Below are 13,537 nucleotides of genomic sequence, written 5' to 3' on the forward strand. Positions count from 1 at the left end.
CACCGCTGAGTGGGCTCGGGACACTCACCTGGGGTCATAAGCTCTTCGTCCTGGAGTGGGGTGGCCCAGAGGCTGGGGGACCACAGGGCAAACACCTGCCCAGAGCCCAGAGCTGAGAATGGAGGGACCCAAATCGGGACACAAAGACACTATGAGGCCAAAACACACACACGTCACTACAAGCTGGGTAAATGCACATTTTTTTGGAAACATTAACAGCAGCTTCCACTGGGACAAGTAGCGGCAGCAGCGGTTAGGCACAGACCTGCTACCTTATACCCTTTTTAAACGATGACATTTTCTAACCACGTACCTGTGCTATTTTGTTAAAGTCACAATGGAAGGTTTTAAAAATAATTGTAGTTCTTAAAAATGGCAGCTGTGCATGAAGTCCATCGCCCTCGCTCAGAGCAGGCCTGACGCGAGCAGCCAGACGTCCGCAGCTAGCGCCCCGTGGCAGGGCAGACACGACAGCACAGGCCTAGGTACTCTGTCAAAGACGCGTGTGGGACGGATGACGCCATCGAGCCTTCCGCCAGACTCTGCAGAGGACGCCGCCAAGCCCCGATCTACACCCTTTAAATCCGTCACACCAGCACCACTGTTTCCTAAGTGAGGACACAGAACACCTAACACCCGACAGACGGCAAGAGTCCTCGTTAGTTGACGAGAAGGAGTCAAGTCCAGGAAGTTCACAGGAGATGTCGCAGGGTCTCCAAGTTACATTACACTCTGTTCCCTGCATCTTCTGCTCAGACGTGGGACGACATCTTGGCATCCTGATGGTACATTTAAACACCAGAGCTGCGTGCAGTGGTCCCACGGCGTGTTTTGATTTCATAGTAATGAAAAAGATGTTTGCGGCACAAAGAGCCTGGTCTGTTTAAATCGAGGGTCTTAACGTCTGTCCGACTAGAACCTGGTACCCTTCCAGGGCACAGAAAATAAAAGGTGCAGACGCCACAGACACCAGCTCAGAGCAGGTGCAATGGGGGGGCGTGACCCCCGCCCCCAGTCTAAATGGGAAAAAGCAGCACAGCCAGGTTTCCATTTAAAGTGATTTTATAGTAAACCTGAATTTGTCAGTGTCCAATGTTAATTACCAAACCTGTCTCCTTACTGGAAGCCTTTCAACATAATTCTCGCACTGACCCCAGACTGGTCACGTGACAGACCCTCTCTAGAAGAGACTCGACCTGCATCCGGTGTGCGGTTTCCCGCGCCCGCCCCACCCCCGCGAGCCCTGGCTGAGCTCCATCCCCCGTGCCCCGCGAAGGGGCTGCGGCCACCCCGTTACAGGTCTTCCCGTCGACTCCCGGCGCGGTTATTTTCCTTCGAAGCCCGAGACTTCGGGTCTCCCGTCTTCTTCTTGCCCTTCTCCTGCTTGGTTTTGTTTGTCTCCTTGCCGCCGCCTCCTTTGCCAGGGTACACCTGTCCCTCCAGAGTCACATCGGCACACCTGTCCTGACTGACCAAGAAGTCCTTGATCTCCCAGGCGTAGCCCCCATCACGAAGCATGAAGATGGCGCGATTGGACCCCACAATGAACCTGGACGGGAGATGCAGTCACAGTCAGTGCACAGCAGTGAAGGGCTGATGGGGCAGAGACTCTGTGGCGCTTCACCCAGGAAAACAATTCCTTTCAAATTCTGCACGAATACAGAACAAAAACTCCTTGGCAAAGCCCGGCAGCCTGACATCTCACGTCTGAGAGTCCTGGCTGACTGGACTATTTAACTGCTCAGCTCAGGTCAGCGTAGAAGCAGAACTGGCCTCGTGCGGGGAAGTGAGCGCCCACGTTAAGGGACAGCACTAGTGACACCCCCGGGGCTGCCGCGGGGAGGGGCAAGGGGCAAGGGGCAGGCTGCGTTCGAACCCGTTTCACATTCTGAAGTGCCCGGTTTAAGGTTTCTTCTGACCAAAGGCTTCTGCTGACTGAGGCTGAAAACCGCTGCAGGAGGTGCAGGAAGGCCCAAGCGGTCACCTGGCTACTGGACAGATGCCACAACCCCGGAGGGTAACAGCGAGCAGCCCGAGCGCATCCGCACTCAGCACTGGGCCGGTCCCAAGGGGCAAAAAGGAAAAGAATGGGGTCCGGGTGGACCACCCCTGCAGTGCCCGCCCTCTGGGTCCGTGCTCGGCTTGGACTAGTCGTCACAGAAACATTCCTTTGTTCCCGAGCGTCTAGTTAAGCTAACGCGGCATTCTGCCAACCTCGACGCTTAAGTTTTCCTTCTATTTTTATTTTTTTTACTTTTATATCTCCTAAACTAGGACAGTTGAAGACCCTAAGTTTTAGGACTGTTATTGAGGAGGAAAAAGGAAATTTCTTAAAATCACATCTTAGGCTCATACTGAGCTGTGCAAACCAGACCCCTTCACCTTAAATGGTCTGGCCCACGCTTCATGGACCAGAAAAGCATTCTCCACTAAGCAGAATCTTCTAAAGGAACCACACTGTCAAAGTAACTCATTCAGCCTCCAAAAAGGCTGAGCTCGACAACTTTTTTACTTAGATAAAAGTTAAAGGTAAAAAGATAAATAAAACTTGACGATCAAGTGAGTTATTAAGAAACAACAACAACTTACTGGGTTTGACCAATAATGAGATCTAGAGCCTCAGAAAAAGTCCCAGCACAGCCCACACTGTTCCTCAGCAAGGTGGCTGGTGCTTACCTCTGGACGTCGTAGTTGGCATTGAAAAGACTGCCCTGCCAGAGGCTGGTGATTTCCTCCGTCTCCTTCTCTGTGGGGCTTCCCGACACAGTGACAAACATCATGAGAGTCTTCCCTTTCTTCGTCATTTTCAGTATGCTCTCAGGCTTGCCCGGGTCCACCTGCGAGAAGTCGATAGGCGCCGAGGGCCTTTTGTGCTCCGGGAGATCACCTTCCTCTATGTCGTCATCTTTCTGTCAGGAGAGGAAAAGCGTCAGTCATCAGAAAGCTGCTTTCAAGTGGCAGAGGCAAGAACGTGCGCATGTGACGTCAGGTAGAGGTTTAGGACCCACGTGGTAACAGAAAGGCACAGCCAATTTCCAACTCTATCTGACTTTCAAGCCAAGCCTAGAGTTTCAGGCCATACTTACTTCCTGTCACTCCAGGTCGTCAATCACAGAGAGCCCCCGTGTGATGGGTTTCTAGAGCTCTTTCGCTCGCAAAGACTCTACCCACTATGGTAGACAGTAGAAATGGCCACATTCTGGCTTGGTCACATAAGGAAACACTGCACAGCAATGAAGAAGACACATGTAACAAATACTGACACATTAATAAACCTCAAAAATATTATAGTGAGTGACAGAAGTGCTAGCAGGGTAGTGGGTGGATTTAGTGATCACCCGGGGAGAAAGTACTGTTTCCTACAAGAAAGCACCCACCCTGTCGCAAATCGCTCCCACTGAGGAAGGGCGCTGGCATCTGTAGACTGTCTGCAAACATCAGCTCATTGAGTCCGCACGGCACCCTGCATGGGGCGTTATCTGGCTTTATGGATAAGGAGAAGGAGGCCCACAGTGATCAAGGGGCAAAGCTGGGTTCAAAGCCTGTCCTTTCCCTGCATCTTGCCGTCCCTTTATGGTCACACAGTCAAGCAACTCCCACGTCCCATTAGAAGCACAGTTCTCACATGTCTCCCTTCCACCCCATTCCTGCACTTCTAGCTTAATCCAGGTCCTCCTCATTACCTTATTTTGCACTTGGGTTCACCCGTGTGTATGGCGGTGTAGTAAAATGGTTAAAAAAGAAAAAAAAAAAGGGCTTTAAAGTGAAATGACTGAAGTTGAAAGTCAACTAACTTTCTGTGTGCCTTGGACATGTCACTTGACCTCTCTGTGCCTCAACGTGCTCATCTAGAAAACAGGGATAAGCACCGCCCTCATTAGTGTGGTAAGAGAATCAAGTGAGAGACTGCTCAGAGCAGTCCTGATAGCTAATGAGAACACTCAGCACACATTAACTATCGCATTATCTCTGCCTTCAGATCATCCCCCTGCCCATCCATCCTCTACTTTGCCAACCAATTAATCTTCCTCAAGTTTAGCCCTAACCATGACATGCCACTATTCAAAAACCTTCAACAGCTGACACATCCACCCCAGGGCATATTCTGAAGCCTTCTCAAAGTATTCTGAAGACAATGCAGTAACCTAGGAGATACTTGACATATACGCACTGAAAACAAACAAATTCCACTGATGCTATGCTTTCAGCTGTAACAAACAGTGACTGCGTACAGAAGGGGCTCCAAAGAGAAAGTATATGTTTCAGGATGAAATCATGAATGATTAAATGCAACACTTCACTGCTGTGACATTCGGATGACACAACTTTTCGCACTCATCAAGGACTGCATATTTTCTTCTGAAGTCCAAACCCCACACACTTCAAGGCCAGGCATGACCTGGTTCTCACCATCCTATCTTCTTACTACTTTGCTTCAGACATAATCTGTTCCAGCCAACCTAACCCATTTGTATTAGCATAGCTAATGGTTAGAGCTGCACTGTTCTCGGTCCTTTCCATGTTTTCTCAGTTACCCTTCAGAACTATTTAGGTGGGTGCTATTAACACCTCTATTTTGCAGTCGAGGAAACTAACGTACAGAGACGTTCTTTACCAGTCAAAATTCACCAGTTTCCGTCTAATTCCAGAGCCGAGGCTATTAGTATTTGCACCATTCTGCCCAGTTCCCACATGTCCCACCCTCAGATCATGCCGCTGTTGCTAAGGCCCTTCGGGCACCTTCCCTGGCCTATCTAAAGAGGCCGTTTCCTCCCCAAAGTCTTGAAATTCCCACAGCATTTCCTTTCTTTAAATAGCACTCAGCACTTCCTACTTTGTATCATGGGGATTTGGGGTTATCTGTTGTTCCTAACGGTTGGATCCCCTGTTCATGTTTGCAGCACCCTCTTTGTCTATCTCAGGACTATTCCCAGGGTAGGATTTCTTCCTGAGATGGTGTTCTCACTTTGGTAGATCAGAAACTTGACTTGCTGGAGCCCAGAAGAGACTGAGAGATCGCAAGGGAGACGGAAAGTGGGGGGATCACACGTAGTTCCCTCTTCGTCAGTGGTCTCCACATTCAAATCTACCCCCATCTTTCTGTCAGCTGCTGATACTCATGAAAACAAGTCTGCTTTCTTCTACTCAAATGCATCAGATGGTATTTTACACTCAGATCTGAAAGCGGGGAGAGGGAGGGGGCAGAGGGTGGGGTGCACTGGAGGGAACCAAAGTAATGAAACGTCAGTGTTGGAAGAAGTCATCCAGTAAAATCTCATTTTGCAGATAAGGACGCTGAGAACCTGAAGCCTAGAGTGGACACGTGACTTGCCCAAGGTTACACAAGTAGCACCTAAGTTTCCTCCTCCACTCCAGGAGCTGCGTAGATTAACCAGAACAATACGACCACCTTTGGTAGGAAAACAGGCAGCGACGTGTTTTTGGCTAGTGAACTTCATCTAAAAAGCTTATTACACACTCCTTGTAGTTACACACTCCAGTGCACTGAAGTAACAAACCGGAAAGCGTACTCGCCAAAAGTCGTTCCTCTTTTAAATGAAAAACGTGAGTTCCGTGAGAACGCCACTAACCTTTGATTACTGCGCCGACCACCCACAAGATAAAGCCACCCACCAAATTACAAAACTCTCAGCAGGGAAATGTACCAGAGCGGGAAGTCTGAAAGACTTCTGATTTGGGAGACGGGAGAACTATTAGATTTGAGATGACCCTCTTGAAAAGTAATCTTCACCATACCCCTCACCAACCACTCATCCGGTTCTTTAGGAATGCAGCGGAAAAAGTCTCCCTCCCCATCTGCAGGGCTCGCTGACCACGGGGAACAACGCAGGGGCGACCAGGCCACTGAAAGTGAAGTAGGGCTCACTAGTGAGAGGCTGACCCGTGACAGGAGAGCCCTAAAACGGTGGAAGGGGACACTGGAATGGAGGTCGGCGGCGGGGGTCAGTAGGGCTCGAGCGGGTCAGTAGGACTCATGGCAAGAGCAGAGAGGTTAGGGGGTCGGAAGGCACCGAGACGGAGGGGGTGAGAGGTCAGCGGGAGCGGGGCCAGGGCAGAGCAGAGCCGGAGGGTGTGCGCGCGCCGCGGACCTCCCACTGCTCCAGAAGACGCGCCATGTCCGCATCGTTGTAATCGCGAATATCCTTCTTCTTCTTCGGGGGAGGCGGGGCAGCCTGGCCTGGAGTCCCGGCCGGACTCTCGGCCGCGCGGGCTCGGGGCGGCAGCAGCAGCAGCAGTAGCAGCAGATCGGAGGCGCAGAGGAGGACCAGGGCCACGCACACCCACCCAGAGGCCGCCATCTTCGCCGCGCCGTCGCGCCTGCGCGAGCCGCCCGCCCCGCCCCCGACGTCCTGTCCCGGGGCTCCGCCCCGCGCACGCCTCTAGCCCCGCCCCCGAGCGGCCCCGCCCCTCCGCCATCTTGAGCCCGCCCCGCGGGGCCACCCGGGGCCAGCTGCGGCTCTGGCGCGCGCGGGGGGGCCGTGGTGCCCTTGTCCGGCTGCCACCAGGGGACGACGTTTTCCTGGGTCCTGTGTGGGACGCGAGGGCCGGGGCCGACAGTTCCCGCAGGTCCCCGCGCCCCCCGCGGCGCCTCGCGAGGCCGGTTTCTCGCCTCTGAGGTGAGTCGGAGCCGCCTCAGCCCCGGGACAGCCGTGCACGGGGCCCGGCGCTTCCCCGCGGCCTCCCGCGGCCTCCGAGCAGCGTTTGAGGACACTTCTGAGCAGCTGTTTCGGGGGGTCCCGAGTCCAGCGGGCCCACTACCTTGCTGCTCGTTCGAGAGGATTCAGTTCCGCCAGCTTTCGAGATATTCATCTCCTGAGCGCGAAAAAGCTTTTTTTTTTTTTTTTAAAATTACTTTTCATCATTAGAATAGCATCAGTATTTCTTCTGATTTGAACAGCCCCGTAGGCTCTGACTCATCCTTTTCAAGGTTGAATCATTCTGTTTTTTTGTTTCCTACTTAAAAAATTTCTGGCCAGAGGTGCCTTGAAATTCGAGTTTTACATGGCTGGTCTGCTGATTTCTTTTAGATATTTAATTAAGAAACACACGAATCACTTATTGTAGTTACGAAATATCCTCTACAAAGTTCCAAACGTTCTACTCGACCCCACAATTCTGCACACCCACCAGTCGTCGGTTTGTCATATACTGTGTACCTTTTTCTATACATTTATGAACACCAAAGTGGCTCCAGACATGGTTTTGTTGTATTTGTACGTGTTCGCGGCAGCATACTGTGCAAATCGGTAAGCATATTGGCTCCTTAAGTGTTTTCTTCTTAATATGACATGAAGAATTTCCATTCTATAGACAGGTATAGTATGCTTTGGTATCAATATGCCAATAGTTTATTTCCCTATTGCCTGCCCTATTGACGGACATTTATGACCAGTTTTTCTGCTGTTACAAAAAGAGCCACAATAAACCTCTTTATTCACGCCTTGGGTTATGGTCTGATCTGTATGCCCCTCATTTCATGTGTTGAAGACCTAGCCCCCAGGGCCTCAGAATGTGACTATTTGGAGGTAGGGCATTTAAAGAGGTAGTTAAGTTCAAATGGGGTTGTTAGGGTAGGCTCTACTCCAACATGACTGGTGTCCTTATAGAAGGAGGAAAATTGGCTATAGTCATGTATAAAGGGGAAGACATGTGAAAACACGAGAAGATGGCCATGTATAAGCCAAGGGGAGAGGTCTCAGGAAACGAGCCCTACCGACACCTTAATCTGGGGCTCCTAACCTCCAGAATAGTGAGAAAATAAATTTCTGTTGCTTGAGCCACATGGCCTGTGGTACTTTGTTACGGCAGTCCTAGCTAACTAGCCACCTTGCTTGGGTAGGATTAATAGGTTGCATGTAACAGAAAACTGTTTTTTAAGTGTTTTAAATAAGATAGAGGGCTCTGTCGTTATTAGTTGATTTTTCTTTCACAGAAGCGGCTGGAAACTAGGCATCTAGGGCTAGTATTGTGGCTCCTCAGTCATCTGGCATCCAGCCTCCATCATACTGGCTTGTGATTTCCATCCTCAAGGTCACTACCAGTTCCAAATGGCTACTGGAGCTCCAGCCATCAAGATGACTTTCATCTAGAGGAAAAGGGAAAGGAAAGCCAAGAGGAGCATACCTTTCAATGGAGTCAGTTTCATTTAAGCAGCCTGTTTGGACAGTGCACGCACTTCTGTTTACATCTCATTGGCTGGAACCTAACCCTCCAAGGTAGGCCAGGAAACTGTCTTCTAGCTCTACTCGTCACCCCAAATAAAACTGGGATTCTGTTATGAAGGGAAAAGAGGAAGCGGAGGCTGCCACGGCAACCAGCTAACAATGTCTGCCTCACCTTTGCTCTTAGGAGCACTGCAGTTTACATTCTCTCGCTGTAGCGACGGCTGATACAGCACATGCTCACGCATGCATCTATACGTAGACACAGCATGGCGTTTTCTATTGACACTAAGCAGAAACAACGCATGAGAAAAAGAGGCTTTTTCCTTTTCTTTTTTGAAATCATAGGGGAAGTATCATAAGCTTTCTCCCCAGGGCCCATTGCTCCACCCAGTGGCTCAGAGCCCTGTCCTGGTGCAGTCATGCTAAAAACACATGCACAGCTGTGGTCAGTCATGTGCTCTGCTGGGAGGGGTCACCCTGGTCACTCATCTTGCTAGCTGCCAAGCGAAGGTGCAGAAGTGCTGGAATCCTGGTCCACAGTATCTAGTTATACAGAAAAAAAAAGCGATTTAGTGTTTTACAGAAATCATTGGGCTTGTATAAAAATTTCCAGGGCTACTGACTTTCATCTAAAGAAGAAATTCATTTTATAACCCACTGATGTGAAAACATCTAGATTGATTGCGTTTCTACTAGTTTGGCATTTGGAACTTGATACAGTTCAAGTCTGCGAGAAATTATTTACTAGGGGCGTACTGTGAGCCAAGAACCAGGTGAAGCACTGATGGCAAGGTGAATATAACAAGGTTCCTGCACTAAACATTCTGCAGACTAGCAGAAGAGATAAACAATACAGCAGAGAACAGGAGTTTAGGACCTCAAGAGATGACACGATAATGATAATACCCCTGTTTTAAATAAGAGGAAACCCTAAGCAGTGGGATTGTGAGTCAGTTGAGGCTGGGGTCGGGGGGAGTGCACATAAACACACCAATGCTTCCAGAGTATCGACTGTACTGTTCTCTCTACCATGGTATAAAAAAAGCCTAATTTCAACTTAATACACTTAATTCATATGATCTATAATAGTGCAATTGCCTTGAAAATTTTCTCCCGTATAGGGTTCTTGAAAATGGAAAACACATCCAAAGATTATTAGCCAGTAAGGAAATGGGGTGGAGAATTTATCTGTGAAAGCAAGCTTTAGCTCCATGCAGGCCTCTGGTAAACTAGACGGGAGGAAATTCTAGATCTCCCAGATCTTGAGACCTGAATGCTCAGGTGTGCCCACCACAGTATAGCTGGTCCAGCACGGAGGGCTCCCCCACCCACTCAACTTCAGGTGAACAGAGAGAACACGGAGCGGGGGAGGGAGGGAGGTGGGGATGGGAAGGCTGTGGGCCTGAGAGGTGAGATCCTGCCCACATGTTCTTACTGAGAGCAAGAAGAGATGCTGGGGAAGGGGTGTGACCTGTCACAGTGATCCTGCTCTCCAGTGAGCCACGACCCCATGAATGTCAGAATCTCATTCACCACCTGTGGGGATGAGTACATCAGGGAAAAGAGAGGGGAGGCATAAGTGCTCCAGGTGTAATAAAGTCCTCCCCTTTAAGAGAGACATCGAAAATATTAAAGGTTGATGTCTTCCTGTCTGTAAGAAAGGTTGCCTGAGTCTGAATTTGCCCATCTATGAGCACAAAAAAACAGACAACTGATGCAAAGGACGGGTACACTAGAGAACGCCCCCAAACTGACCGCCAGGTGGCACTGTGGACAAGGCACAGTTTGGTTGGTGGTCCACCGAGTCTGGAGTGCAGTGTGAAAGTTGGGCGTGAAACCCAGCATGCCTATATACCTCGGCGGAATATTATTCTGTCTTAAAAGGGAAGGAAATCCTGACACGCTACAGTATCAATGAACCTTGAAGACATTCTAAGTCGAGCCAGACACACAAGGACAAATAGTGTATGATTCCACTTATATAAGTTAGTTACCTAGAGTAGTCGAATTTATAGAGAAAATAGAACGGTGGTTTACAGGGGCCGGGGGAGGGAGAGGAAAAGGAGGAGTTAGTGTTTAATGGGGACAGAATTTCTGGGAAGATGGAAGATTTCTGGGGATGGATCATGGTGATGGTTGCACACCAGTGAGCATGTACTTACTACCACCGAACCAAGGATAAGATGGTAAACTTTATGTTATGAATATTGAATAAGCAAGCCAGACTGTTCATACTGCTGTGTCACACCTGCGGGTGGTAGCTGCACTGTCTAAACTAGGCAAGGAAGCAGGGAGAGGATGTTTCCCCACCGTCGGTTCCCCCGTTCCTCCCCAGATCCTTGGTCAGGTGTCTGTTTGCATCTTGTTCTCATTTATTAACTCCTACTGAGCGGTGGCCTTGAGCCAGGCACTGAGAAGACATTCTCCAGTGGCCGAACCCTTTTCTGCACGGTCTCGGCTTCCTCTTGTCTGCTCCATCCACTTCCCCCAGCCATTCCTTCAGTCCACATATTTTTAGCTTTCTTCTCTCACTCAGTTGCCATCTCAGTGAAAAACACTTTGCGCAGTACCTTTGGCTCATTATATTTTAATTTTAAGACAAGGTTAAAGGGGTAATGGGTGGACTTTGCTACAGAGAACACCCTTACTGCGGCGGCTCTGTGGCAGACACAGACTAAATCATGCTACAGCAGCAGCCACCCCTCCGACCTCACTGGCTTCACGCTGAGTTCACCTTTTGCTCACATTCTGTGCTCAACGCAGGTTAACAGAGGGTCCGCTCCACGGTCCCACAGGCTTACAGACGCCCCCCCGCCCCCCAGACGCGCCAGCTAGAGCACAGGCACTGGGGTAGCTTCAGCAGGGGAAGAGAGCCCGCAGACGTGCAGACGGCTTTTCACTGCCTCGCCCAGCAAATCACCTCCACCTCCGTTCATGGTCAGAGCTGATCGCAGGGCCCTGGGAGTTGCAGCTGGACTATTTGGTAAGCAGTGTTATCTCTGCTATAGTTTCTTCGCTCCGTGCTCTCACTGTCCCCATAGTGAATGGTGATTCCTCGTTCGCGTGACTCTGTGGCCCTCTGAACTCTACTCTCCAGGAGGGATAGAGCCCGCATTTTCCTTACGTGCCTAGCACGGGGTGGACGCATATTTGTGGAGTGAATGCACAGTGGCAAAAAGTAAAGGTGACCTAAAGAAAGGCGGAGATGGTACCTGTGAAGATGAGTTAGGAGGAGCCACCCTGAGAAAATGGGGCAGGGAGGACCAAGAAAACAATCCCGTGAGATTTTTGAAGCTAAACCAGAGGTCCCTGCGTACAATGGGACAGTCTGTGTAACAGCGCTTTGCTGGGTACAAGGTCCTGGCAGCAGCAGCAAGACAGGCTGCGGACATGAAGAAAAGGAGAGCAGCCCGCTAGGGGCTCGGAGTGGCTTTGGCGAGAACCCCTGGTCCCGGGCGCAGTCCATGGATGAGTGGGCACAGAGGGGTGGCGGGACTTCTTTCTCATGATGTTCGTGGAGCCGAGAGAGAGTAGGCTGCTCCTTCTGGGTTACCAGTTAAGACGAGATTTATCCAACTGTGTCCCTCGTAAAAAGATAAAAGGGGTTGACCCTACACAATTGCTGCTTGTTTAGAAAATCGTCAGTTTTCTTAGCCTTGGTTTGCAACACAAGTGGGTTTATCCAGGTTTTAGGACGTGCCCAAGTACACTTTCAGTTATAAGTAGGGTGACCACTCATTCAGGTTTGCGGCTTTTGTTCCTGGTTAATTTATTAATGGCACATCTCACACTTCGCTCTCAAAACTGTTTCGGTTTGATGATAAATTGCAAGGTCATCCTAGTTGTAAGTAGTTACATTGACCACAGGCTGAAAAAAGGTGACCCCGGGTCCTAGGCAGAGACAGAGGAACTAACCTGTCCGTTGGCTGAACACGCCCAGCGTGTGCCGGCTGAGCAGCTGGCGGGCGTTTCAGGACGAAGAGGCGGGGCCCTCGGCGGGGAGGAAGCCCAGGTGCTTCAACCACTTCCGGGATGAGCGGGCCGGGTACGGTGCGAAGGCGTTGGGTGGGCTTCTCGCCAGCCGTGTGCCATCTTCTTGACCTTAGGAAGGCGTTCGGGCCATCTGAGCGTTTCCGTGTCTGAGGCAGGGATGATCGCATTTTCCTCCAAAGGCTGGGCCACTATTACCCCATTATGGAGCCGAAGACCTGGAAGTTACGAGAGGGTAAACTGCCGATCTAGGCTCATTCTAACAGCCACGATTTATGAGCCAAGCGCTCAAGTGGTCAGTGCACAATATCTGTTTTCGAGATGAGAAAACGGGTACTTGGAGAGAGAACTTGCACCAGGTCACGCAACTCAAGTGGCTGGGGAGACAGACCCCAGGAAGTCTGGCTCAGAGCCCGCGCTCTAGGGCGTAAGGGACGTGGGGGTAAAGGAAGCGGCCAGCATCCAGCCGCACTCCTCCGACTCCTAACCCCGCCCGGCCCCTCGGCCCCGCCGTGGGAGAGGACCAATCACACAAAGGGCAGGGGGACAGCTTGGGAAGCCGGACAGCGTCCCAGAAGACGCGGGGACGTCCCCAAGTCACTGGGGGATGATATCCAGTGTCCTCCTCCCTCCAGCCCAGAAAACAGGTCACCTTTGAGACTCGCTGTCCGGGCGGGGAGGACGCGTGCAGCCCCTGCCTGGCTGAGCGCTTACGTAAGGCCAACAGGCGGCGGCGCCCGGTCTCCCCAGGGCGCGCGCGGAGCCCTGGCCCGGCGGCCTCGCTCCTGTCCCTCCCGCCTCTCCCCGGGGATCGCGGGCGGGCCCGGCGTCCGTGGTGGGCGGCGGCGTCCTCCCGCAGCCGCCCGCTTCCCGGGGGAGGAGCAGCGCATCGCGCAAGCATCCGGGAGCGGCGAGGGGGCGGAGGAAGGCGAGAGGAGGAAGCGGGATTTAAACGAAAGGCGGTGACGCCACACAAAAGATTTCTATAGGCTCCGGGGAGGCTGCGGCCGAGGCGGCGGTGGCGGCGAGCGGGGGCGAGGCCGGCCGGGACCAGGACAGCCCTAGCGGCCCGGCGGGCAGGCGGCGCGCCCACGGCCGCGCTCGGAGCTGCAGCGCGGGGAGGAGGCGGCGTTTCCCTCTGCCTTTCGGCCCCCGCCCTTCCTTTCAGTTTCTCGGGCTCGCTCGGAAGTTGGAGGTTGATAAAAATGGCAGGAGCCGGGGCCCGGGCGGGTGGCCGCAGCGCCGCGGGGACCTTCTGAGTTGGCCTGGCCGCCGGGGACACGCGCGCAGAGCGTCTGATGCGCAGAGCCCGGGGTCCCGGGAGAGCTGAGCCGCTGCGGGCCCCAGGCGAGGAGGCGCCG

The 13,537-nt window shown here is 51.9% G+C and overlaps 1 protein-coding gene and 1 long non-coding RNA gene across 4 annotated transcripts; both read right to left on the reverse strand.

The window, feature by feature from the left end:
- Positions 1–184: 184 nt before the first annotated feature.
- MESD (mesoderm development LRP chaperone) lies at positions 185–6,352 on the reverse strand. The gene is made up of 3 exons (XM_011374397.2): positions 6,111–6,352; positions 2,677–2,909; positions 185–1,549 (listed from the first exon to the last, which is right to left on the reverse strand). Exons 1-3 carry the CDS (start codon positions 6,318–6,320, stop codon positions 1,294–1,296), a joined length of 699 nt encoding a protein of 232 aa, XP_011372699.1. The 5' UTR covers positions 6,321–6,352; the 3' UTR covers positions 185–1,293.
- A 2,148-nt stretch (positions 6,353–8,500) lies between these two features.
- On the reverse strand, positions 8,501–13,531 carry LOC105301632. 3 transcript variants are annotated; one of them, XR_896746.2, is made up of 3 exons: positions 12,829–13,531; positions 12,102–12,394; positions 8,501–8,729 (listed from the first exon to the last, which is right to left on the reverse strand). It is a non-coding gene; the product is annotated as an uncharacterized LOC105301632 (long non-coding RNA). The 3 variants fall into 3 exon arrangements; XR_896748.2 differs by lacking the exon at positions 8,501–8,729 and adding an exon at positions 10,757–11,375; XR_002776080.1 differs by lacking the exon at positions 8,501–8,729 and having other exon boundaries at positions 10,757–12,394.
- Between the last annotated feature and the right edge of the window lie 6 nt (positions 13,532–13,537).

Source organism: Pteropus vampyrus, unplaced genomic scaffold (genome assembly GCF_000151845.1).
Source record: "Pteropus vampyrus isolate Shadow unplaced genomic scaffold, Pvam_2.0 Scaffold245, whole genome shotgun sequence".
Taxonomy (NCBI): domain Eukaryota; kingdom Metazoa; phylum Chordata; class Mammalia; order Chiroptera; family Pteropodidae; genus Pteropus; species Pteropus vampyrus.